The sequence below is a fragment of the Anabrus simplex genome, chromosome 1 (genome assembly GCF_040414725.1).
Source record: "Anabrus simplex isolate iqAnaSimp1 chromosome 1, ASM4041472v1, whole genome shotgun sequence".
NCBI classification, from domain to species: Eukaryota; Metazoa; Arthropoda; class Insecta; order Orthoptera; family Tettigoniidae; genus Anabrus; species Anabrus simplex.
In genome coordinates this window covers 713,705,538-713,733,469 of record NC_090265.1, presented here as the reverse complement: position 1 = coordinate 713,733,469, position 27,932 = coordinate 713,705,538, and the positions used below count along the sequence as shown (strand labels likewise).

The 27,932-nt window shown below is 39.1% G+C and overlaps 1 protein-coding gene across 1 annotated transcript in view; it reads right to left on the bottom strand.

The window, feature by feature from the left end:
• The window catches only part of LOC136856745 (dynein intermediate chain 3, ciliary), a 153,377-nt gene that overhangs the window by 82,564 nt on the left and 42,881 nt on the right, over positions 1-27,932 (bottom strand). Inside the window, exon 3 of the mRNA XM_067134833.2 lies at positions 15,892-16,153. Coding sequence (XP_066990934.2) covers positions 15,892-16,153 — 262 coding nt within the window. The remainder of the gene's footprint in view (positions 1-15,891; positions 16,154-27,932) is intronic.

The following is a 27,932-nucleotide window of genomic DNA, read 5'->3' as shown; positions in this document are numbered from 1 at the left end:
TGCATAAATATCGGTAACGGAAAAAATCGCGAGCGCTTAATCGCTCGTAAAAACGGATGCGCCAGTGATAGGTTTCTCGCTGTAAACGAAGGACGATACACAGTTTAATGTAGGAATTTTGAAGGGACAGAAAAATGTCGTCGCTATAACGGAGTTCTCGTTATATGCCGCACTCGCTATAGCGGACTTCTAATGTATATCAATGATATGTGTAAAGAAGTGGAATCGGAGATAAGGCTTTTTGCAGATGATGTTATTCTGAACAGAGTAATAAATAAGTTACAAGATTGTGCGCAACTGCAAAATGACCTCGATAATGTTGTGAGACGGACAGTTGGCAATGGTATGATGATAAACGGTAATAAAAATCAGGTTGTGAGTTTCACAAATAGGAAAAGTTCTCTCAGTTTTAATTACTGCGTTGATGGGGTGAAAGTTCTCTTTGCGGATCATTGTAAATACCTAGGTATTAATATAAGAAAAGATCTTCATTGGGGTAATCACATAAATATGAACGTAAATAAAGGGTACAGATCTCTGCACATGGTTATGAGGGTATTTAGGGGTTGTAGTAAGGATGTAAAGGAGAGAGCATATTTGTCTCTGGTGAGACCCCAACTAGAGTATGGTTCCAGTGTATGGGACCCTCACCAGGATTACTTGATTCAGGAACTGGAAAAAATCCAAAGAAAAGCAGCTCGATTTGTTCTGGGCGATTTCCGACAAAAGAGTAGTGTTACAAAAATGTTGCAATGTTTGGGCTGGGAAGACTTGGAAGAAAGGAGGTGAGCTGCTCAACTAAGTGGTATGTAATACCAATATAAATGGTCCGTTATTGGACATTATAAATTTTCCAGCTAACTCATTCCTGGTTGCCAGCGTTTTGCCCTCGTGTGCTAGGTTAGGCTCATCAGTTGGTACCTAGCACACCTACCAAGACGCTGGCTGGTGCATATCGTGGAAGCCACTGCGTAGGCTACTTGGAGCCACCAGCAGTGCCAATGCACTTTGAGAGACTTTATCTCTTTACCAAAAATTGATGCCTGCTTGGCTATCAGATGATACAGATGTTGATTCCCATAGGGCCTCCACGCAGTGGCCTCCACGATATGCACCAGCCAGCGTCTTGGTAGGTGTGCTAGGTACCAACTGATCAGCCCAACCTAGCACACGAGGGTGAAATGCTGGCAACCAGGAATGAATTAGCTGGAAAGTTTATAATGTCCAATAATGGACCATTTATATTGGTATTATAAATTTACCCATTCGGGACAAATATTTCAGATTCCCTATGGAAATAACATCTATATCATAAGTGGTATGTTCCGAGCTGTCAGTGGAGAGATGGCATGAGAGGACAGAAGTAGACGAATAAGTTTGAGTGGTGTCTTTAAAAGTGGGAAAGATCACAATATGAAGATAAAGTTGGAATTCAAGAGGACATATTGGGGAAAATATTCGTTTATAGGAATGGGAGTTAGGGATTGGAATAACTTATCAAGGGAGATGTTCAATTAATTTCCAATTTCTTTGCAATCATTTAAGACAAGGCTAGGAAAACAACAGATAGGGACTCTGCCACTTGGGTGACTGCCCTAAATGCAGATCAGTTGTGATTGATTGATCGATCGTTCCATTGATTGTGACAGTAAAAGTTAACAAGAAGGTGATGTAGTTGATAGCTATGAACAAAATAAACTAGAAAGGGGTTTTTTCTTTGGCAAAGGTGAAGAAACAATGTAGTGTGCTTCACTAGCTTTTCAAAGGCTACTTTTAGGAGTAAATCAAAAATGTTTAAAAATTGTTCCTATTCCAAAAGGAGACAAAAACGGTGTCATGTGAAATGGATGCTTTCTTACACATTATTGCTTCCGAAATATTTGATGAAATAGTTTATTTTACCAACATTATTACTAGACATTGTGAAGAATTGAACTATAGCCGTGAGCGCAATGCTAAATCTACTTACCATGAAGAAATTACTGCTTTGATTGGCCTGTTGTTTCTCATTGGTTTGAAAGGGGGACAGTACACATCGGTGGAAGAAATCAGGGTGAAAGATAGTACTGGGGATAGCAAGCCTGTATATTGCCAAGAAGGTTTCTATTTTTATTACAGAGTCTTCATTTTTATGACAAAACCACTTGTAATGATCGCCTGTGAATAGATAAGCTAGCAGCAGTCAATCAATCAACATTGATCTGCATTTAGGGCAGCCGCCTCTTCTTATTTGATTGCAAAGAATTTGAAAATGTTGTACTTTTTTTTTTTTTTTTTTTTTTAGAATTGGTTTTTTTAGTGAAATGTAAGAAGAGCTACACACCAAGTTAACTTGTTATGACAGATGAGAAGCCAATGCCTTTTTGAGAGAGATGTGCATTTGTACAGTTTATACCAAGTAAGCCAGTAAAGTATGGGTTAAAATTCTATATCCTGAACAATACTGTAACCGGGCAGGGGGAGAATTACACGACACAAGAACAAGAATAATTAATGAAAATCCACAGCCTGTTTCCAGTCATTCGACTGGGTCAGGATTGGAATGAATGATGCCCCCATCTAGCGGCGAGGATAGGAATTGTGCCGGCTGCCAAAGCATGTCACACTCCTCTGGGGCAACGATTAATGAATGACAGATGAAATGATATTGGAGAGTGTTGCTGGAATGAAATATGACAGGGAAAACCGGAGTATCAGGAGAAAAACCTGTCCCGCCTCCACTTTGTCCAACACAAATCTCACATGGAGTGACCAGGATTTGAACCACGGAACCCAGCGGTGAGAGGTCGGCGCACTGTCGCCTGAGCCACATAGGCTCTATTGATGATGATAATAATAATAATAATAATAATAATAATAATAATAATATAAAAAAAATTAAACTTTATGAGATTTGAACACTTTAAATTAAATAAAACACACACCAGTTTAATACTCCAGAATCTTTTTTTTTTTTTTTTTGCTAGGGGCTTTACGTCGCACCGACACAGATAGGTCTTATGGCGACGATGGGATGGGAAAGGCCTAGGAGTTGGAAGGAAGCGGCCGTGGCCTTAATTAAGGTACAGCCCCAGCATTTGCCTGGTGTGAAAATGGGAAACCACGGAAAACCATCTTCAGGGCTGCCGATAGTGGGATTCGAACCTACTATCTCCCGGATGCAAGCTCACAGCCGCGCGCCTCTACGCACACGGCCAACTCGCCCGGTAATACTCCAGAATCAGCGTAGAGAAATAAATACCACGTTGACCAACATGACAACTATAAGAAAGGAAATGGGGAACAGACTGGAAACCCTACAAAGTCCATGAGAAAGTTTTGCGTTGCGGTGAAAAATAAATCAACAGTGATCCCTTTCTGAACACTTAGTTTTACTGAATTAACAAAGAAGGTTAAGGCACAAAACAAATTAATTAACAGAACAACCAAAATAACATAGCATAGCACAACATGCCACACATCCGTTACTAAAGACATTTCTACCTTGCTTTCTTCTTGAAGGAATATTGAACCTAAATACAAGCATATCTCGTTACAACAGTGTACAATAAATCATTACAGTCAGTTATAGGAATTACAGACGATGGCCATTTGAGATTACATTAAAGAAAATGAAATCAACATGAAAAATTATACAGTTTAGCAAGGGCTACTGCCCTATAAAAAATGAAATTAAGAAAGGGGCATGTTTAAACATTTACTAAGAGACAGATATTTGCAAGAATTTAAAAATTTAACACAGATGCCAATTGAGTTGCTGCCTTTCCTAAAACACTTAAGTAAAATGCGCTTATCTTCAACTGGTATAAATTAAATTGAAACGGAACTACTGGAGGCACTCCGATGGGAAACTAAAACTTCACATATTACTTATAAGACCTTAAACCAACGTTAAATTTATATTTAATTAGAATATTCAAAACAAGATAAGGAACTGCCTTCCGAAGATAAAATAGGTATGACTAGCTGAAAAGGCTAAGTCATTTTGAAGTGAAAAAAAAAAAAGTTAAAAATGACTGTAGTTCAAATTTAACTGTAATTAAAATTTACATTTAAATTTAAAATCCAAAACGTAAACAGAAACGGTGCTCATCCTAAGAGCCGGTAATCCCATCACGGAACAGACGGAGGGGACACCTGCTCCCTTCACCAGTCAGAAATTAAAGATGCAGGAAATAAGCTTGGCTCTGACCAAGTTGCCAGAAGCCAGAAATGGGGAAATCAGGAGCTAACCAATTAGGGCACGGGAGTACACTCACGACTCTCCCATTCACAAATAAGAAACTTCATTATTTTGACCAATAAAAACTCACTCCATATTTTGTCCAGTAACTTCTAGAATTTTGCTGATGCAATTGCGATTTCACCACTAACAAAACATGGCAAAATAGGGTGTTTCATAAGTTACCTGCCCTCATTAAAACATCCGGTTACACAATAACAAATCTCTTCAAACAAACACAAAATTTCACCTTAACAGTTTTTAAATCTAAATTGTCCATACGTGTTCATGATTTGTTTTCTACAATACATCCAAAATAATATTTTAAACAGCATAGTAAACTTTAAGTCCAATGTCCATAAACACATGATAACATATGATAAACATTTCAGATCTCTGCGTGCCTTAGATATGGCTGAGCATTGTGCATACACAGACAAACACTTCCCTTTATTATATAGATTAAACTGTTTGATGTTACTGTTTATTGTAAAAGCTTTATTATCATTATATTCTTATTATTTTAGAATGTGGTTTTTTTTTACATGCTTCATGTCTTAATGCAACTTATCAGATGCTTTGTTGGAAATAACTTGGTCTGTCTCAGCAATCAATTCATCTATGCCAATTATGTTTAGGTTCTTTCTCTAGAATATCCATTTCTTGTTCATTAAACGTTAAATTAGCTACATTTTTAATAGGAAGGTAAAAAATGTGTTCAACTTGATTATGTTCTCTAAAATCCCAATTTATGTTGTAATTATTATTTTTTAAGATGTTTACAGCCATTAGAGACCACAATAAGCAGCATTTACACATTTTTAAACGCTTTCTTTGCAGCCCAGCATCGTTGCATTCTCTCTCTGGCAGCCTGTCTGCTGCTGTCCACCCGCTGTTCTTCTTCACGAAAGGTCTTGATGTTATTGATCTGGTGTCGGTACTTGGTTCTGTTAACAATGTCTTCACGATTTAGTCCAATTTTTTTACATCCTTCCTGACCTCCCTGAACCACTTATCACATGTGTTAGGTCTACTATTGAGTATGGTAAAAATGTTCTTAGCAAACCGCTTGTCTTCCATTCTAGATAGGTGGCCATAGAACTTGAGTCGTCGCTTTTTGATGGATTCCATCAGACGTTCGGTTTTCTAATAAAGTTCCTCTCGTCCTTGCAACCTGTAGTGTCTAGCCGCAATCCTTGGGCCCATTATCTTTTGAAGGATCTTCCTCTCAAACTTCTCTCAGACCAGCCTTTCCAGTACTTTGGAGGCATTTGCTTCCATAGAGACATTCAGGTTTAATCACCATGTTGTAATGTCTGAGTTTAGCTTGCAGTGAAACTGCCTTCTTCTTTTACAAATCGTGAGTTCTACAAAATGCTGCAGCCATCCTATCTTGCCTACTGTTGTTAGCTTCTCCTTCATTAGATCCCATCTGCACAATCTCACCAAGATATTTGAAGCTGTTAACTCTTTCTGTCTTACCATACCTTGCCTTTAGTTATTGGGGATCTGTGGGTATATTAGTCAAGTACTTGGTTTTTTCACAGGAGGTCCTAAGGCCAGCCTTTCCAACTTGTTATTTCAAAAGTTCTACAGCTGTATCTGTGTTTCTAGAAAGGATCGCTAAATCATCAGTAAAAGCTAGACAGTTGATCGTGACACTGTTCTTTGAACCTCCAATGTATACTTGGTTCAGTAAACCTTTCTTGTTAATTTCTTTTTCCCATTCACAGAAATATAACCTTCTCCAACACGCAATTAAAGAGAGTCAGAGATAGTCCATCGCCCTGCCTCACTCCTGTTTTAATTTCAAACTCCTTGGAAAATTCACATATGAATTTTACTTTAGAGCAGGTGAGAGTTAGGGTCTGCTTGATAATTTGTTGTTTTATCACCTACTCCAAATTCTCTCATGATGTCAATTAACACTTCACAGTCGACTGAATCATATGCTTTCTGGAAAATATACAGACAACTACCAGATCTTTTGAGGTGACTCTTTTCAAACTCCATATCTGCTCAATGCATGATCTTCCTTTTCTGAAACCACCTTGGTATTCACCAAGATGGTGATCTATTTGCTCCACTAGTCTGGTCTGAAGGGCTTTTGAGAGTACCTTATATGTTATAGGTAAAATAGAGATGCCACAATAATTGCTGACATCTGCTTTTTTACCTTTTTTGTGTAATGGGTGAATCAGCGCCATTTTCTGTTTTAAAAAATGTAATGTGCCCTTCACATCCAACGAAACACAGCATTTCAAACAGGACATTCTATTCTTCAAGAAGCACTATTTTTAAGAATTTCCTAAGATATGCAGTGTTTTAATACATTTTTACCCCATTCCATGAACAACATACATTCTTTAACTTCAAACCACATGAAGATTCATAATCCCTTTATGTTAATTGATCTATCAAGTGTTTATAATACAACTGAGGATTCATGTACTCATCACCAAATTCATGTTCAGTGTTTTAACATGACATTCTTTTTTAAGAAACATTAATTTTATGAATTCCTAGGAAGGGTAATACTTTTATGTATGTACATTGATCTTAATATGATATTGCACTGTTTTCAAGAGACAATTTTAAGTCATCCTCATGAATGTTCATGTGTATTTTAAATGTATATTTTATAATGTCTTTTAGTTTATAAGATAATTATTATTCTTTACCATTATTTGTCAGCTGATGATGGCTTCAGACAAGCTGAAACATGAACTGACCAATTGTAACTCATCACGAGTAATACAAATATTGATTAGTTTAGCCTTAGAACATTTTATTTTGTAACTTCATCTTGCCTGGAAATGTTTTCCAGCCACCTAACATCAGTATTCCTGCTCAGCTACATCACTCACAGCCGTACTTTTGCCTGTTCAAAACATTCTACACTGTTGCTACCCACCTACGTGACGTCACGCTGTTCGTGCACAATTGGCCACATGGTGTGCTCTCAAGAACTTTCTCATTGCCCCCCTCTTTTCAGTATAAACACCAGGCCTCTCTGGCTACTCGCCAGGGACTCACACAAGTGTAATATACTTGTAATATGGATTTAATTAAATGAGAGAGCTGCTTCTCTCTTCCATGAGCTTCACCTCATTATCATTAAGTCAAGGTGAGAGATTGAGAGATGCTGTACTTCTATGTTTCTTTCTAATTCATGGAATCATTGTTGACGTTTCAGGCACGTAAAATGTGGGAACAAGTTATGGTATTCTGTAGCCAATGTCCTATCTCAGACTAACTCATATCATGATCTTTCGTGTGGCAGTTAAATGTGGATTTACTTTCCAAATTGTGAACTTTATTCATCTCACGGACTGTGAATTTGGCTACAGACTTTTCTAAGCGAAACATGGGTGTGTTGGGTTTAGGGAATCCTTTTTCTCCTCTCTTCTCCCTACTATCTTCCCTAGGATTACTTGAAAAGTTTGGATAAGCCCATAAAATCTGGACAGCTAGCTTATAAGACCCTTTTGGTCTCATGATATCCTGAACTGTAAACCTTATTGTTAGCAATCCGGTCAGTGTAATCGTTCATTATATTTTATCTATGTTATTTGCATTCGTCTACTGTAAAAATAATTCAGAACCAATATGTACCTGTTACCAGAAAAAGCTCATTCAGTCCTCAATATTGAAGTGGGGCTTGTGTTATGCTAGAATTAATTGCTAAGAGTTTACCTAAGTGGAAACCATGTCTTTGCTTTTTTAGTTATTGTTATTAGTTAAGTAACATGGTATGGTTATGTAATGCACAATTCTAAGGCTCCTCTTGACACTTTTGGAGTTTTAAGGCTTAATAATATTCTATTGCTTTCTTTGACATAATTTTATGTGTTTGTGGACTGACTTCCCTGTGATTTCCTAGGTTAGGCTAAGTTAACATGGTCACAAAGCCATGTAGTACTGTTGTTTTAGGGGAGAGTATTTCATATTAGGTTAGTTTCTTCAATTATATTCCAAAGCTTTCAATTTGTACCTGATTGTATTTCATTTTTATCAGTATTATTGTCATTTCTGTTGCCAGCCGTGGCATGATTCCCTAAAAAATGTCTTACCTGTCTCTCAAATTTGTATTGTATCCTCTGGGAAGACTTTGCACGTATTTAATGAATGTTGAATATAGACATAAGCATCAGAAATGATGCAAAGCATAATGTTTTTACCTTTTGTGCATCTACTTTCCTCAGCTTTTAACCTCTAGGTACCTTGGCCATATCCTAATTAATAATATCCAAACACCATGAAGGGGTTGTGCTAGATTAACGAACGTTGCTAGGCATGTTTATACATCTGAAAGATGATGTTGATTCAAATTTCCCGCAAATCGCATTAGCGTGGTGCTAGTAGCGGCCCCATGACGTTGCACATCAGGTTTGCTTTAAATACGAGCTGTACTGCGTGAGAGCGTTTAGTTACTTGTGAGATTGGACGGAGTGACTCAATGCAGTTGAATGAGGCCTATAATAGGACTATGCAGGGTGGAATTTCTTTCTGCGCTATTGCAGAACGACTTGGCAGGAATGTCTCCACTGTGCATGCGTGCTGGCAGCAGTGGTCACGAGAAGGTACACTCGCAAGAAGACAGAGCTCTGGATGTCCCCATGGCACCTCCATATTTGACGTCTGGCTGTGGTGCCGCGGACTGCGCCTGCAGCAGAAATTTGAGTGGCAGTTGGTACCACAGTGACGCAACAAACTGTTCAAAATCGGTTACTTGAAGGACAGCTCCGAGCTAGATGCCCTGCGACATTCATTCCACTTACCCCAAGCCACTGCCGTCTGTTACTTCAGTGGTGTCAAGCGAGAGCTCATTGGAGGATGGAGTGGAGGTCTGTTGTGTTTTCCGATAAAAGTTGGTTCTGCCCTGGTGCCAGTGATGGTTGTGTGTTGGTTAGAAGGAGGGCAGGTGTGCACCTGCATTCCACCTGTCTGCGGCGTCAACACACTGGACCTACACTGGGAGTTCTGGTCTGGGGAATAATTTCCTATGATGGAAGGAGCACTCTCGTGGTTATCCCATGCACCCTGACTGCAGATGTGTACGTCCGTCGAGTAATTCAACGTGTTGTGCTGCCATTCATAAACAGCATTCCCAGCGGGTGTTTTCCAGCAGTATAATATCTGCCCCCCCAGGCCGCTGTTGTAACCCAACATGCTCTACAGAGTGTCGACATGTTGCCTGGCCTGCTCGATCCCCGATTTGTCCCCAATCGAGAGCATGTATGGGACATCATTGGACGACAACTCCAGCGTCATCCAAAACCGGCATTAACCATCCCTGTATTGACCAACCAAGTGCAACAGGCATGGAACTCCACCCCACAAGCTGACATCCGGCACCTGTATGACACAATGCATGCACGTTTGCATGCCTGCAATCAACAGTCAGGTGATGACACCTGTTATTAATGAACCAGCATGGCACATTTGCGATGGCTTTTCTCGTGCGGATATTAACCTGTAATCTTGTACCTTTAATCAATTAAATATGTTACCTCAAAAAATATATTGCCAAAAGTTTCATTTTCTACATTCCTTATTTCATGGTGTTTGGATATTTTTTTTTCCACCAGTGTATTTTAGTTCCTCTGTGTTGAACTAGGCAATGCTCTCTTTCTTATGCCTTGTGACTATAAGTGTGCCTTGCACATTGTACCTTGACCCATGACATTGACGATAAACTCCGAGCTTGATTTAACTCTGCTCAATGGCTCGTGCCTATGTTTGACTTTATTATGTTGTTTACTACTGGCAGCTTATGAGCCTAGGTCTCTGTAATCACCAGCTGCAGCGGAGTATCATACAATCACTAAGAGTAGGAGGGCTATAACAATACTGTATCATGCACTGATTGGCTGTTGCCGGTCACGTGACTGTGACGTCACAAAGTGCGGGAAATTTGAAAAGTTGGTGTGGCTGGCCACATATGCATATATGACCCATAGTGCTTGGATTTTATTTCTCTCGTATAATGCCTTTTTTTCCATATTAATGATCACTCGGTAATACAAAAGGGACATTCTGGAATGGATATAATTGTTTTCAAGAAATCATCTCAGGCATGTAGGCTTAGGGAACTGATGTATAAAATCTATTTTGAGGTTGCTGGAAGACAGTGTTTTGAAATTAATTCCAGTTAGGAAAAAATGCTAACACATCACTGTTATTATTCTTTTTGAGTTGAGAAGAATTATCAAAAAAGGATGTTGCAGTGCTTTGTAAGTGATATTTATCATAGTTACATCAGTAAGCCTCAAACTGAAAATGGGGCCGTATCCGACATGGCCAAAGTTGCTTTCAACAAGAAGAGGACTCTGTCGACCATTAATTTGAGCTTGGAACTAAGGAAGAAATTGGTGAAGTGCTACATCTGGAGCATTGCATTGTACAGAGCAGAGAAGGAGACCATAAGAAAGAGGGAGAAAAAATACCTAGAAAGTTTTGAAATGTGGTGTTGGAGGAGAATAGAGAAGATCAAGTGGACAGATTGGGAGACAAACGACAATGTACTAAGAAGAGTAGGAGAGAATAAACTATACTGAATACAATTCTTCAGAGGAAGGCCAAATGGATTAGACACATACCTAGACACAAGGGACTCATACATAACGTCATAAAAGGGAAGATCAAAGGAACTCCAAGGTGAGGAAGAAGAAGAATTACACATCTGGATGACATGAAAGATGGGAGAAGATACAGCAGACTGAAGGAAGAAGCTGAAAACAAACACGGACCTGCCACTAGGCAGAAGACAGTATAATAACAATAATAATTTGCCACAATGGCCTTATGCATTGTCATGCCTCCATTGACCATCTGTATAGTTAGTAAAGGCATACAATATCAGCAGCAATAATGCAACTTTACTGAGCTCCACGGGAAGAGTTAGTGTGATGTTTAGCGCCAATACTGACAATTGCATTGCCAGTATTATGACATGTATTGTAATGAAAACACTTACTTTGCTCTCTGTCAGCTGTTTTACACATGCCGGGCCGAGTGGCTCAGACGGTTGAGGCGCTGGCCTTCTGAACCCAACTTGGCAGGTTCGATCCTGGCTCAGTCCGGTGGTATTTGAAGGTGCTCAAAGACGTCAGCCTCGTGTCGGTAGATTTACTGGCACGTAAAAAACTCCTGCAGGACTAAATTCCGGCACCTCAGCATCTCCAAAAACCGTAAAAGAGTAGTTAGTGAGACGTAAAGCAAATAACATTATTATTATTATTATTATTATTATTATTATTATTATTATTATTATTATTATTATTATTATGCACATTGAGTTTTGATGATGATCTTTCCATTCCTCCTGTATGTCCAGTCTGTTGAGTGTTATAGTACTGATATTGTGTGATGGAGTTGTGCAACCCAGAAATGAAAAAAGCCTGGACTGTTGATGAATTACGTGCTTTGCTGGAAAAAGATTCCAAGGGGGAAAATGATGCAGTTTACATAACATCTGTTGTTGATGAACTGACAGATGAGGAAAACATTGATGACAATATTGTGGGGGAAGTGGGAGCTGACCCTTGGAAGGACATTGCAGGAACACTCGAGATTCATCACCATTCAGGTACCGGTACATCAGACTTATGCCTTAGTAATGCTGTAGAAGTGAATAGCTTAGCTCCTGAAATGTCCTGTACACATTTTTGTCTCAGATGTTCTTCCTTCTGCTGGTGCAGAATGTGTTTTGGATGCCCATCTCAAGAACGAATGAAGTAGGCCTACATAAGCATGCAAAAAGAAGAAAGCTACCGCAATAAATAAAGCAGATTGATATAGATGATCTACCTATTACTGGCAAAGGGAGAAGCAACAAGACTTCAGACTGCTAAACCAAGAAACCAGTCGCTAGAGTGTAAGAAAACATAGCATGGAAGAAAATGGACGAACGCAAAAGAGAAATACATTTTCAAGAATTGACAAAGGTTGATTCTCAAGAAATGCTTCAAGGCTGTAAAGGAGTTTCTCCTGTTGAGTTGTTTACTTTGTTTTTTATTATGAGCTAATAATTATGATTGCCAATGAATGCAACAGATATACTGCTCAGAAGAAAGCTACAAGTTTTATAATATCAGTTTCTGAGTTACAACGATATTTTGGAATTCTCCTTCTGACAGGCTACCATAACTTTTCCCAGGTCAACGTGTACTGGTCTCGGGATGAAGACATGGGAGTGGAATTAGGTGGGAAAACAATGAACAGAAATCGATTCAGAGCTGTGAAAAGAATATCTACATTTCAATGACAATAATGCACATGACAAAACAGATAAATTCACTAAACTCTGACCTCTTTTCAATCACCTGAACAACAACTATTTATGATTCAGCACCTTTTCTGATAGACTATCGGTAGATGAAGAAATGGTCCCCTTTCTTGGCTGTCCAAAATGTTCATGAAATGTAAGCCGGTCAGACTTGGTTTCAAATTGTGGTGCCTCTATTCAGATGATGGTTATTCATCCCTTATGGTGGAGTTGGATACAACATCATATTTAACATGGCCTCGGTGGTATTGTTGTTTTGGTCTTGTTGAATATTGTAAAGGATTCTCATTTGCAGGCTGCTTACTTTTGACAGTATTTTCTTGTCATTTACCTTCTTTTGTGTTCTCCAGGATAAAGGATTTTGTGCAACTGGAACTGTGTGGGAGAACAGACTGACGAAGTGCCCACTTGAAACTGATGGTAGTTTGAAGAAACAATCAAGAGGAGTCTATGATTCTGCCTTCAATTCTGAATCAAAATTGCTAGTAATTAAATGGCATGACAATCCAGTTGTGAATGTGGCAAGCAATTTCTTGAACATAAATCCCCTTCAGAAAGTAAAAAATATTTTTCAGAGCCCAAGGGGGACAACTGGTGATAAAGCAACCTTTCATGATTTTTGATCACAATCATTATATGGGCAGAGTCGATTTGCATGGTTGTGATATACCATATGAATGTGAGAAGCAAGAAGTGGTGATGGCCATTGTTTATCAACTGTCTGGGCAATTCAGTTGTAAATGCTTGGAAACTGTACAACTGTGTGTGCTCAGACACTATTTCTCAGACTGAATTTCTGCCTGACATAGTGAGGCAACTTATGAAGTATGATACAGACTGTAAACTAATGGAACCAAATTGCAGCTCCTATCTTTACTACTTTATGTATGACGGTATTGGACATTTGATAGTAAGACGTGCTTCTGACAAGCGAAACTGATGCAAACTGTGCCAAAACAAAACCCGTTGCTTCTGTGAGAAGTGTGAAAGTTACTTACATCCTGAATGTTTCAAAGCCTACCACACATGCCGAGAAGTTCATGGAACAGGCCATTGGGTCATATACGACCCATGCTGTAAATACTGCACTCTCTCAATTATTTTTGCACTCCTTTGTATTTGCAATAAATTACCCTTAAATGAATGGACAGTAAAAAGGAAACATGTATTTTGTAATTATTTCTAACATTGGCCTAAAATGAGTTAACCTTACTATGACGTCACAGTGCGGACAATCTGAAAAGTGGGTGTTGCAGCCTTAGGCCCAACTTAAGGGCGTTACTTTCACAGAGGTAAGTTTGATGTCTGAGTGCAAGCTTAAGCGTACAGGCTTAACCTAACTAGTCAAGATGGCCACTATAAAATTGTTCTTGTGGGTCATGGTTCAGGGCGACCTCAGGCTTCGGAGCTGAGCTTGGAATTCTAAACAAGATGGTGACTATACATGGTTCATATGGGACTAGGGATGTGGTGTAAGGCTTAATACATATGTATTGCTAATATAGGAATAACTTTGGAGGGCAAATATACATGGTTCTTGTGAGACTAGGGAGGGGGTGTTAGGCTAATGCATATACAGCTAACTTAGGAACCAACAACTTATTACTTGGAGTTTAACACTCTAGGCAGGCTTTTGCAGACTCTGCAGACATTTAGGTGCTATAGGACATTGATTGGGTGCTACAGGGCTTCTTTTGGGAATTTTAAGACTTGGTTTGCACATTATAGGACCACTTTTGGGCAATATAAGACTTCCTTTGGGCATTATTAGACCTTCTTGGGTGCTATAAGACATTGTATAGGTGCTATGGAGCTTCTTTTGAGCACTTATGGGGTAGGGTCAAGGTAGATGGTGTAAATTGTTGATTTTTTAAACATAACATCATGCTGGGAGTTGCGGTAGCTATGGGTTCATAGGGGTGTAACAAAGCTTGTTTGGAGACCTATTGGTCGGGCCGAGTGGCTCAGATGGTTGAGGTGCTGGCCTTCTGATGAAATTTGGCAGGTTCAATCTTGGCTCAATGTAAAATTAAACTCCAACATGAAACTTTAGTGTTGGATGATCCTTTAAATAACTTTTAGAGTAAAAATTATGTTGGGGGATGAAAACACATTTTAACTTAAAAATTCAATCTCTCTCAAACCAGCAGTTTTAGAAAACTTTTCTGGAGCTTAAAATGCTTTGTTTTACCTCTCTTCATCTTCACATAATATACATTTTTAAAATATAGGGTACGAGTGCTTAGACAATAACTCATTTGATCTATTCTTTGTTAATAGGTTATTTTATGCCTCTACCTCCGCCTCATCCTCAACCTCAAATTCCACCTCCACTTCAACTAAAATTCTGCCTCCACTTCCACCTTTACTGCCACCTCTACTGGGGTTTGATTCTTAATCGGGCCGTGGAGTGAAGTATTTAAATTAACCTCAAACCGCCCAAGAAAAGCCTCAGTAGCACTCCAAACAAGCTTTGTCACACCCCTATGACCCCGTAGCTACTGCAATTCTCAGCATGATGTTATAAGCGAAAAAACATAAAAGAAGCCCTATATCACCCAGAACAGGTCCTATAATGGTCATGAATATGTATACACTGTGGAGGACATAGCAGTCTATACATATATTTTAATCTGATACCAAACAAAAAGGCTATGCCTTACAATGTTATGTATTTTTAACACCAATAGGGCTTTTTACTGGACTGTAAATATCCCAAATAATAAGGTCTTTAGCTTTATATATTTTAATCTGATAATATTTTAATTAATACTGGTCACTGAAGATGACTCATAAGTAGTCGAAATGTCTGAATAAATGTAATACAGTACTTCTTCTTAACAGATGAAATACTGTATTAAAGAAGAGGATCAATAAATACATATATTACTCCAGACCGAACTGCCTATAACAGTATTGTATAAACATTAGCCCACAAGAACAATGTATAGGCACCATCTTGTTTAGAATTCCAAGCTCAGCTCTGAAGCCCTGAGGTTGCAGTGAACCATGTCCCATAAGAATAATTATACCTGTCATCTTGTCCAGTTAGGTTAAGCCTGTTCTCTTAGAAACTGAACTCACCTCTGTTAGGTTAATGCCTTTAAGCCTGGGGTTGAACCCTGGCCTAAGCCTGCACACATAGCCAGCTACACCCTATTTTCAAATTGCCCGTGCTGTGATGTCATAGTAAGGTTAAGCATGCACACGTGACCAGCCACGCCCACTTCTCAAATTTCTCGCACTTTGTAACGTCACAGTCACATGACCAGCAACAGCCAATCAGCATATGATACATTACTCTTATACCCCTCCTACTGCTAAGCGTTACAGATGGATGCACTACTCTACAGCAAGCAATGTTCAGATGGTATCTCACCGACTTCCCAAATATAAGAGAAAGGGCTAAGGTCAGGTGGGACTCGCTGGAATTCCATATTGCAGTGCGTCACTGCAATACGCGTTCCCCCGTCTGGAGACCACGACAGATGAGTGACGGGACGTCTCGGGGTACACGGATCACGAAACACGTTGACGGTGCGAGCCGAAGAGCGTTCCACCAGAGTGGTGTCTTTGGAGTCAGCAAAATATGTCTGGTAGATATTCATGGTGTTGTTTTGGTGGATATTGTGTTCCATAGACTAAAATGAAAAATGCTGATATAGAATAAGTCTCTTGCCAATCTACAGCAAGTAACTAACCTGAATATGTAATGAACCAAAGGAAATAATAGATGAAGGTAAGGCAGGATGCACAGGAGGTCCAGTTCCATCCTAGCACCTCCTGTGCACTCCTGAAGGAGATGTGATCAGTACCACATGTTAGCAAGATTATACACCAAAGGGTATCAAACCTCTGTAACTTTTCTTGCTGAAATTGTTTCATCACCGAAGTCTGAAGTTAGTGGAATGATAAACGATTAATTTCCAAAAGCAAAATGGCTTTATTACAGTATGTGACTTGATGGAAGGATTCGCCTCATGTCCTCAGGTTATAAATGAGCCATCTGAAAAAGATAATTACTTCCCACCCACTGGACAATATCTAAAGAACATAGTTTTTTGTATATCCACAAGTACAGTAAAGTCTTGATTCCACAAAGTACATATTTACTGGACATAATTCCACAAAAAAGAAAAACATGATTTTTTAGTAAGTTTTTCAAATTATATAACACAAAAAAAAAAATTTCACGACAAAGGTCCATACCAATATGACACATATCAGCCTCAGAACATTCTCGAAGATTACCTCACACAGCTAAACCAACATGATATAGAAGCAAAGGAACCACACAGAAGATAGAAGAATGGAATCTAAGCAACATGAACTTAAATTTTAACAAGTGTCTAACCTATACATGCCAAATTTTAATGTGTTAAAACTTTTTAAGTGTTTTATATTGTGGCCCATATGTTTTAATGTGTTCTGTATACTCATGTTCTAACTTATTGTAACTTTTTACCTTTGACCACAGATACTTTAACTTCATGTTACTCTATATTGCATTTCAATCCCCCATTAGACATCCGGATGTCTAACATAATAACAACTTGGGATTTTGTCTAATGGCTGGAAACTAATCATGTACCAGCTGATGATGGCCGTTAAGGGCTGAAACCGGTACTAGTGTAATCTATTTACAATAAATTAAGTATTGATTGGTGGGAAAACACATTTCTTGTCTATACAAGGTGATGCTTGGCTTGGAGAACAAAAAAAAAAAAACTACAACAAAGAAGATACAAGAGGAGTCGGGGCACTTCAGAATTCGTGACTCTTACTTTTGTAGCCTCGTGGAAAGAGGTAATAATAATGGCGTGTGATATCTGGAGACACCTGGTGCAGATCTATAGACAACCTGCACCTTTGAGGACGAGTCCCTACGTATAATGAATTCTAATGCTGAAGGCAGCACACATATCGAACACCTGAGACATCGGAATTAATCAACGAAGGTTGAAATCACCACCCAGCAGGAAATTGTATTCAGGATCCCTTGGACCATGCTGACTATTTAGCTAAGGAGCCGGACATGGAAGGAGCAGTAGGAAACAACATTATCTAATGACTGGACAAAGTTATTGACCAGAAATGAACTAGAACACAATTTTAAAGGTTTTCAAACTTCTGAGTTCCGTGAAACTGTGCTGGTGAGGTCAGTGAAAATGACATTAAACAGTGGCTGGATTTCAATGGAGGTGATGCAGGCTTCCAAACCCTAATCCACAGGGAGACTGCTGAAGATGTCCTCGAAGGAATCAGAAAGATCACAATGACAAAGGAGATGATGATGAAGAAGCGGTTCCAGCTGATCTGCAATTATCGGTCATTGGAGAATGCATGGATAACATGTCATCAAATATTTTTTGGCAGTTTCAGTCAATAATCACAAAACAGTTTACAAGTGAAAAACAACTGGAACTGGATGTTTTCAACTGAAATGACCGTAACATGCTATTTATATAAAATAGTTCCAATTAAAGTATCCAATCAATCACTACTGATCTGCATCTAGGGCAGTCGCCCAGGTGGCAGATTCCCTATCTGTTGTTTTCCTAGCCTTTTCTTAAATGATTGCAAAGAAATTGGAAATTTATTGAACATCTCCCTTGGTAAGTTATTCCAATCCCGAACTCCCCTTCCTATAAACGAATATTTGCCCCAATTTGTCCTCTTGAATTCCAACGTTATCTTCATATTGTGATCTTTCCTACTTTTAAAGACACCATCCAAACTTATTCGTCTACTGATGTCCTCCCACGCCATCCCTCCACTGACAGCTCGGAACATACCACTTAGTCGAGCAGCTCGTCTCCTTTCTACCAAGTCTTCCCAGACCAAACTTTGCAACATTTTTGTAATGCTACTCTTTTGTCGGAAATCGCCCAGAACAAATCGAGCTGCTTTTCTTTGGATTTTTTCCAGTTCCTGAATCAAGTAATCCTGGTAAGGGTCCCATACACTGGAACCATACTCAAGTTGAGGTCTCACCAGAGACAAATATGCTCTCTCCTTTACATCCTTACTACAACCCCTAAATACTCTCATAACCATGTGCAGAGATCTGTACCCTTTATTTACAATCATATTTATGTGATTACCCCAATGAAGATCTTTCCTTATATTTATACCTAGGTATTTGCAATGATCCCCAAAGGGAACTTTCACCCCATCAATGCAGTAATTAAAACTGATGGGACTTTTCCTATTTGTGAAACTCACAACCTGACTTTTATCCCCATTTATCATCATACCATTGCCTATTGTCATCTCACAACATTATCAAGGTCATTTTGCAGTTGCTCACAATCTTGTAACTTATTTATTACTCTGTACAGAATAACATCATCTGCGAAAAGCCTTATCTCTGATTCCAATTCTTTACACATATCAGTGATATATATAAGAAAACATAAAGGTCCAATAATACTGCCTTGAGGAATTCCCCTCTTAATTTTTACAGGGACAGATTAAGCTTCACCTACTCTAATTCTCTGAGTTCTATTTTCTATAAACAGAGTCACCCATTCAGTCACTCTTTTGTCAAGTCCAATTGCACTCATTTTTGCCAGTAGTTTCCCATGATCTACCCTATCAAATGCCTTAGATAAGTCAGTCGCAATACAGTCCAACTGACCACCTGAATCCAGGATATCTGCTATATCTTGCTGGAATCCTACAAGTTGGGCTTCAGTGGAATAACCTTTCCTAAACCCAAACTGCCTTCTGTCAAACCAATTATTAATTTTGCAAACATGTATTATATAATCACAAAGAATGCTTTCCCAAAGCTTACATACAATGCATGTCAAACTGACTGGCCTGTAATTTTCAGCTTTATGCCTATCACCCTTTCCTTTATATACAGGGGCTACTATAGTAACTGTCCATTCACTTGGTAAAGTTCCTTCATGCAAACAAAAATCAAACAAGTTCTTCAGATATGGTACTATATCCCAACCCATTGTCTTTAGTATATCCCCCAAAACCTTATCAATTCCAGCTGCGTTTCTAGTTTTCAACTTTTGTATCTTACTGTAAATGTCATTGCTGTCATAGGTAAATTTTAATACCTCTTTAGTATTAGTCACCTCCTCTATCTGGACATTATCCTTGTAACCAACAATCTTTACATACTGCTGACTGAATACTTCTGCCTTTTGAAGATCCTCACATACATACTCCCCTTGTTCATTAATTATTCCTGGAATGTCCTTCTTGGAACCTGTTTCTGCCTTAAAGTACCTATACATACCCTTCCATTTTTCACTAAAATTAGTGTGGCCACCAATTATGCTTGCCATCATGTTATCCTTAGCTGACTTCTTTGCTACATTCAATTTCGTACTAAGTTCCTTCAATTTCTCCTTACTTCCACAGGCCATTTCTAACTCTATTTCTTTCCAACCTGCACCTCCTTCTTAGTCTCTTTACTTCCCTGTTATAATATAGTGGATCTTTACCATTCCTTACCACCTTTAAAGGTACAAACCTATTTTCACATTCCTCAACAATTGCTTTAAACCCATCCCAGAATCTGTTTACATTTTTATTTACCGTTTTCCACCGATCATAGTTGCTTAAAACTCCCTCATGCCTGTTTTATCAGCCATATGGTACTGCCTAACAGTCCTAATTGTAATCTCTTCCTTTCTTTCACATTTATTTTTAATTAACACAAAAACAGCTTCGTGATCACTAATACCATCTATTACTTCGGTTTCTCTATAGAGCTCATCTGGTTTTACCAGCACCACATCCAGAATATTCTTCCCTCTAGTTGGTTCCATCACTTTCTGAATCAGGTGCCCTTCCCCATATTAACTAATTTGCCATTTGTTGGTCATGCTTCCTGTCGTTCGCATTACCTTCCCAATTGACATTTGGTAAATTGAGATCACCCGCTACGATCACGTTCCTTTCTTTATCGTTTCCCACATAGCTGATTATCTTATCAAATAATTCTGAATCAGCATCTGCGCTACACTTTCCTGGTCTGTACACTCCAAAGACATCTAGTTGCCTATTATCTTTAGAAATGAGCCTTACTCCTAGAATTTCGTGCTTGTCATCTTTAACTTTTTTGTAGCTTACAAATTCTTCTTTCACGAGAATGAATACTCCCCCTCCCACCATACCTATCCTATCTCCATGATACACACTCCAGTGTCGTGATAAAATTTCTGCATCCATTATATCATTTCTCAGCCATGATTCAACGCCTATTACAATATCTGGTAAGTATATATCTACTAAATTACTTAATTCTATTCCTGTCCTTGACAATACTTATACAGTTGAGCACTAACAGTTTTATGTCATCCCTACTTGATTTCCAGTTCCCTGTTCCCTTAACACTGCTGCCTAGCACATCCTGTTTCCCTGAATGTACCTCCCTATTACCCTTCTAAACAAACTTCCTAACTTATATGTACCACTGCGGTTTAAGTGAAGGCCATCTGAGCGCAGATCCCTATCTCCTACCCACCCATTAGGATCTAGAAATTTCACTCCCAGTTTCCCACATACCCACTCCACAGTCTCATTGAAATCCCCAATCACCTTCCAGTCACAGTATTCCACTGATTACAATCTCTGCTTCCTTAAACTTCATCCGTGCTGCATTTACCAGATCTCACACATCCCCAACTATAATAATTTCGTGTGGCTATTTCTAGCCGAGTGCAGCCCTTGTAAGGCAGACCCTCCGATGAGGGTGGGCGGCATCTGCCATGTGTAGGTAACTGCGTGTTATTGTGGTGGAGGATAGTGTTATGTGTGGTGTGTGAGGTGCAGGAATGTTGGGGACATCACAAACACCCAGCCCCCGGGTCACTGGAATTAACCAATTAAGGTTAAAATCCCCGACCCGGCCAGGAATCGAACCCGGGACCCTCTGAACCGAAGGCCAGTACGCTGACCATTCAGCCAACGAATCCCCAACTATGTTGGTACTTATACCTTCTTGTCTTACGTTGTTAGTACCAACGTGAAACACTACCACTTTCTCCTTTCCCTCCTCCTTCTCTTCTACTTTCTTCAACATCTGTCTTAACCTAATTCCTGGATAACATACTCTACCCTGGTACCCTTTCCTCCACACACTTTCCCGACATGTCTAACAATAGAATCCCCCATGACCAGAGCCTCAACCGTACACACCTCATTTGATCCCCTCCCCTCCTGGTCAGTCCTATCTTTCCCGACAGCTGCAGAAGCTACTTCCTCCTCCCTTTTCTCCATCCCATGACCCTGTTCGACCTGTCTTTTCCTATCGACTACTCTACATTTCCCTTTCCTACCTCTTCCCTTTCTCCTACTTCCGAACTTCTCGGCAATAGTTCCCTGTTCCTCATCTTCCCTCGGTTGTTCTATACTACTGACTTCATTGTCAATAATTTGCGATTTAACAGACTTCTGATTTTACAGACAATCCTTACCCCAAACTATACATTACTGTGAAGCAGGCTGGTGAGGTCAGTGAAAATGACATTAAACAGTGGCTGGATTTCAATGGAGGTGATGCAGGCTTCCAAACCTTAATCCAGTGGGAGACTGCTGAAGATGTCCTCGAAGGAATAAGAAAGATCACAATGACGAAGGAGATGATGATGATGAAGAAGCGGTTCCAGCTGATCTGCAATTATCGGTGATTGGAGAATGCATGGATAACATGTCATCAAACATTTTTTGGCAGTTTCAGTCAATAATCACAAAACAGTTTACAAGTGGAAAACAACTGGAACTGGATGTTTTCAACTGAAATGACCGTGACGTGCTATTTATATAAAATAGTTCCAATTAAAGTATATTAATACCACTGACTTCATTGTCAATAATTTGCGATTTAACATACTTCTGATTTTACAGACAATCTCTACTCCAAACTATACATTAAATGTCCGCCTCCGTAGTGTAATGATTAGCGCTATTAGCTGCTGCCTTCGATGGCCTGTGTTCAATTCCCAGTACTGCCAGAAATTTAAGAATGGCAGGAGGGCTGGTATGTGGTTAAAATGGTACATGAAGCTGATCTCCAATGCGGGTGTGCCCGAAAAGAGATGCACTACCTCAGGACAAGGACACAAATTATCACATCATCAGTACATTCAATCAAGAGAGTTATTCAAACATATAAACTTAAAGTACAAATTGGAACACATTAAAAGACTTATTTAACAAACATAGAGTAAAAGTTTATTTATAAAGCTGAAGATGGCCCAATGAAAGGAGCCAAAACTAGTCCTGAATAAAATAATTCTTTTAAGTATATTTGTGTTGATTACGAGGTGCAATCTTTTCAATTTTCATTGTCATCCCAATAGACGTTGCCCATCTTAACAATTATTTGTGAACCTCTTCAACCAATTATATGAAACTGGAAGTGTAACGGAAACAAACGTGTGTCTAGAGAAGAGGGTGAAACTAATGTTCTAGCTGCTGTTGCTGTTGCTCAATAGCTCCTGTGCAATCGCACAGAAGTGGCATGATTCAGGCAAGTATGCCAAGCATTCTCCATCTTCATACATTCCATACATCATTCCTCTCTCGGTCAAGAGCCGCGTGGAAATGATTTTGTGAAGCATGTTAACTTTTGTACAGGGGCATTAAGAAAAGGTACGTCAGATTCATCATTATCTTGTTTAGTGATGAAACAACATTTACACATCATGACCAAGTAGTAAACCTCCCAGATATGCACTAATGGTCCGCAAACAATTTCCATTGGCTTCGTCAGGTGAAACATCAGCATCTATGGATAGAGTCCTGCGCGGATATACAAATTCTTATCCACATCCACCAGTTCCTTCATCCGCATTCGTGAACGGATATTGTAAATATTTAACTACACTATATTACACCCAAGGTATTGAAATGGATAGATCTGTAAACAGGCCAGATAACTGGCACCAAATCCCCCACAGACACAGGTTTATGAGGGATTTTCTCTTGCGACAACTACTGACGTACTGACATTTGTTCCTTCCTTCCATTAATTGCAGGCAGGAGCCAGTTATGTTACAGTCAGATTTAAGGCTTTATGGTCTCAAAGCATTCTCCCATAGCACTGTCAAGAGTTGTCAAACCACAAGCAAGAATAAGAGTAAGGCTGAGTGAAAATTAATAAACTTCATTATTTAGAAATTATCAGCAAAATTATCCGCACTGCCATACAGTTTGCATCCGCCTTCGCAGATATCCGCATCCATGCAGGAATTTAAATATGTGGTGTGGGACAGTGAACCATCAGCTCATAGGGGTTCTTCTTCCTCTCCTTCATTTTTTTCTTTCAGAAGGAACACTAGATTCTTGAAAGTATCTCAACCTCCTAACAGACAAACTTCCACACATGGTAGAAGACATTTCACTGCAAACTAGGAGGAACACGTGGTATCAGCATGATGGTTGAAATGGAAGGTGCTATTAATGCGCTATTTTCACACCCATGAAGTGTACCAAGGGTTCACAATGCCCTTACACAGATAGCACAGTGCATGGTATAATGCAGTTTATCTACACAGATTGTTTCCAAATCGTTGGATTGGACGAAGGGGATTTGTATCTTGGCCAGCCCATTCGCCAGATTTGACCACTTTATATAATTTTTTTTGTGGGGAAAGCTAAAAGACACTGTTCACAAGGACATACAGACTACACCAGATGATATGAAACAATGTATTATTGCTGCCTGTGCTGAAATTTCTGATGACAAGCTACAACATGTGCATCAATCTTCACATGGCAGACTGGAAGACTCTTTCTTCATCAGAATACAAAGAATTTGTTTGTTCACTTTCCCGCCCTTTAATTAGTGCTGACTCATAGAGCTGACAATTGCCGGTGTTTACAATTTTCAAACTATGATAGCTCGTTTTATTTTGTTAATGTCAATAGGCATTGTTCCACTTGGAAAATGTCATCATTGAATATTCAGTCCACAGACTGGTCTGTTGTCACAAAATGATGTCAAGCTGTAAGGTTGTTAGCAGCCTTTTTCATTGTGATGTAGTTTCCCATTCTGGTATCTTCCTGGATTTGCTTGAGATATGTATATCTTCATCTTCCTCGAGGCCGCTTTCCGTTAATGAATCCTTCCACTAAAATGGCCATCAGCTGAGACTGGTATAAGGTGTGGCCCCACCAAGAAGTCTTTTGTGAATCAGTTCTATCAGAGATCTCTTCTGATTTACTCTGTGCAGTATCTCTGTATTTGTCACCTTTTCTATCCACAAAACTTTGATGATCCTATAGAAACATCATATTTCAAAGGCTTCAAAACACTTTACACTTTTCTTATTGTCCATGTTTCTGAGGCATACACTTTCTAAAATAAAAACACAGTCTAATAATTATTAAAATCTGTGTATGGGCTACAATTACGAGTCCATGGTTACACTTCATTTCTATGAAAACACCGCATCAGCAGATAGCACCTTCCATTTCAGAAATATTTGGGGGTGCAAGTTTTAAGTGATTCAACCTGTATTTTTAAAAAATTCAAGCCTATAAATTATTACTGAATTATAATTTTTAAAATATAAAAACCTGCTAATTAAATGTTGGCAATTTCACTATGAATTCAAACTGAATCTTCATTCTCATTGTGAGCTCAACTCATCATTTCTGGATTGGAAGGATCAGCTGGTAGATATGTGCACATACTACCATAGTCACAGTATGTTTCTATATATATAAAATAAGAGTTTTGTCTGTACATTGCTCAGAATTTGAAAAGAATGGTATTTCTGTATCGGTCATATCCATGGTAACAAGGAAATTCACTTTTAACTTTAGCGTAATTTCTGTCTGTCTGTCTGTCTGTCTGTCTGTCTGTCTGTATGTACACGCATCACGAGAAGACGGCTGAAGAGAATTTAATGAAAATCAGTATGTGAAGACGGGGATGAGCCACTACAATCTAGGCTATAAATCATCTTACTCACCCTGAGTAAAATGGTAGTTTAGGGGAAGGCCTAAAATTTAATTCTCAAATATTTATATTATTAGTGGTCCTATCGATAAATACCACATAACTAAAGTTATATAGAATTAAATTTCCGATCATTTATGTCATACATTGTTACTGTACCAACTTTGATAACACAGATATTAATGAATTTGTATTTTTGTTGCCAGTCCATATCAACGCCGAGCCATGAGAAAACGGGTTAACAGAATTTAATGAAAGTCGGTATATAGAGTTGGGGAATAAGAAACTACAGATCAAGTTATAAAGAATTTTATTCCCCCTGTATGAAATTGTAGTTTAGGGGAAGGCACCTAAAATTTAATTTTTAAACAGCCTACCTATGTTACTGGTCCTATCGAAAAGTACTGCATAACAAAAGTTATAGAGAATACTATTTTTGATCATTTATGTTTTATTCAATTTCACCGTACCGACCACGATAAGAGTGGTATTTCAGAGTCAGAAGAAAACTAAATGTGAAGGCCTACAACACTGAAAGCGCATAACATTCATCAACAATACCATTAAATTGACCATTGTTTGTGGTGATGTTCTTTGTCTTTTATGCTGCCGCTCAACTCGGATAGATGGGATTACTGCTGCGTACCGAGTATATCAGCCTGACTGAATACTGGCGGGAAATAGCTGGGGAGTTAGATAACTTTCTTCTTTGGTATCTCTTTCAGACCTGAAAGAAAACTGGAGGTGTGAATTTTTCTTTGTACGTCAAGAACTGACTAAAATGCTCCTCAATACATATATTGATAGTTTATTTTACAAAATAAAAACTAACATCCGAAAAACAGGACCCACACAATTGTGCGTATCAAAATTCAAAACCTCGTTGTATCACGTACGATGGTGTAGCTTCAAAATTTACGTTCACTAACCAATGTACACACTTCATTGAATATATTCCGGTATTCAGTAAAGCTTCTAGATTAATATAAACGCAATCAATAAATACTTACTTTTGGCACTACTGCTTCTCGCCATCTCGCCGATCAACTGTGCTTTTTAAACTCTTCTTCCTTCGCCCTGGCGGTCAAGTGCATACTAAAATCAATTGAAATACACGGCACGTGTCCTGCACAATCACTGCAGTCCGGTGTAGCGCCGAAAAAACATCAAATACAGTCAGGGATAAGTAAAATACGAACCTGCACAATTGTGCGTACTCGGTCTGAAAGGGGTATGTCATTCCTCTGGTTTATACATTTTCTGATACCATTCTGCTGGTACGTAACTCACTGGTTCATCATAGTATTCCAGCTATTCGATCCCTACTCTGACGTGCTGGTTTGAATGAGAAGTGTGCACGGTTAAGGCAAAGGTTCAAGTAGTAGTAGTAGTAGATTTTTTTTTTGTTATGGCAGGGGAAAATCTTTTAAAGACACCACTCTGCGTGGGAGTTGAATTTCCACCAACTAAAAACCCCTGCCCTCTTCACTCAGCCCATTCTGGAACTGCTTGTCGGCATGACATCCGAATGGGGTGATGTATATTATTAAGTTCTTCCATTCTCTTCTTTCACCTTCATCCCCATAATGCTTGTCGCCATTGCCTTTACTGTGTTCCAGGCAAGTGGGCTCTCCAACACAATCTGAACCAGATTCCCTGGCGTGAGTCGTTGTTGGCAGGCTTTTCTTCGTTCTTCTTCCCATCAAACACAGTAGAAAAGAGTGTGTTCTACTGTATCCCTTTCAGAACAGTACCAACAACCATCTCCCTGCGTCTTTCCCATCTTCATGGCGTATACGCCGAATCTTCCATGTCCTGTCAGGATCTGCGACAGATAGTAATCTACCTGCCGATGTCTACATTTAAGCCAGTCTCCTATGTTGGGTATTAGCTTTTTTATCCATTGGCCAACATCGGTTGTGCCATCCCATCGGTCTTGCCAGTCTAGTAAGAGTTGGTTCCTCAAGGCTTTTTCTTCAGCAGATATAGTCGCACCCCTTTCATGCCAAAGTTTTCTCTCTACAACGAGGAGGTCAATGGGAATACTGGCAGCTACAAATTGTAAAGCTGCTGTCGAAACAGTTCGATATGCACAGATAACTCTGAGTAGCATCTTCCTCTGTATTGTTTCCATAGCTCTTCGGTGAATCTTCCTCTGAGTGCATTGTGCCAGATAGGTGCAGCATAAAGTAAAATGGAATATACTGCAGAGCACATAATCTGTCTCTTAACTGTTCTTGGTCCACCGATGTTAGGCATAAGTCTGGCTAATGCCGATGCCTTCTTCTTTGCCTTTTGGGTTACTGCCTTCACATGTGCACCAAATGTGCAATTCCTGTCAATAAGAACCCCAAGGTATCGTACGGACTTCCCTGGGATAATCACTGAATCATTTAATAAGAAACGGACATTTTTCCAATTCCTGGAACCTTTCAAAATTACAGCCTCAGTCTTATGTGGAGCCAATCTCAATTTATTATTTACCA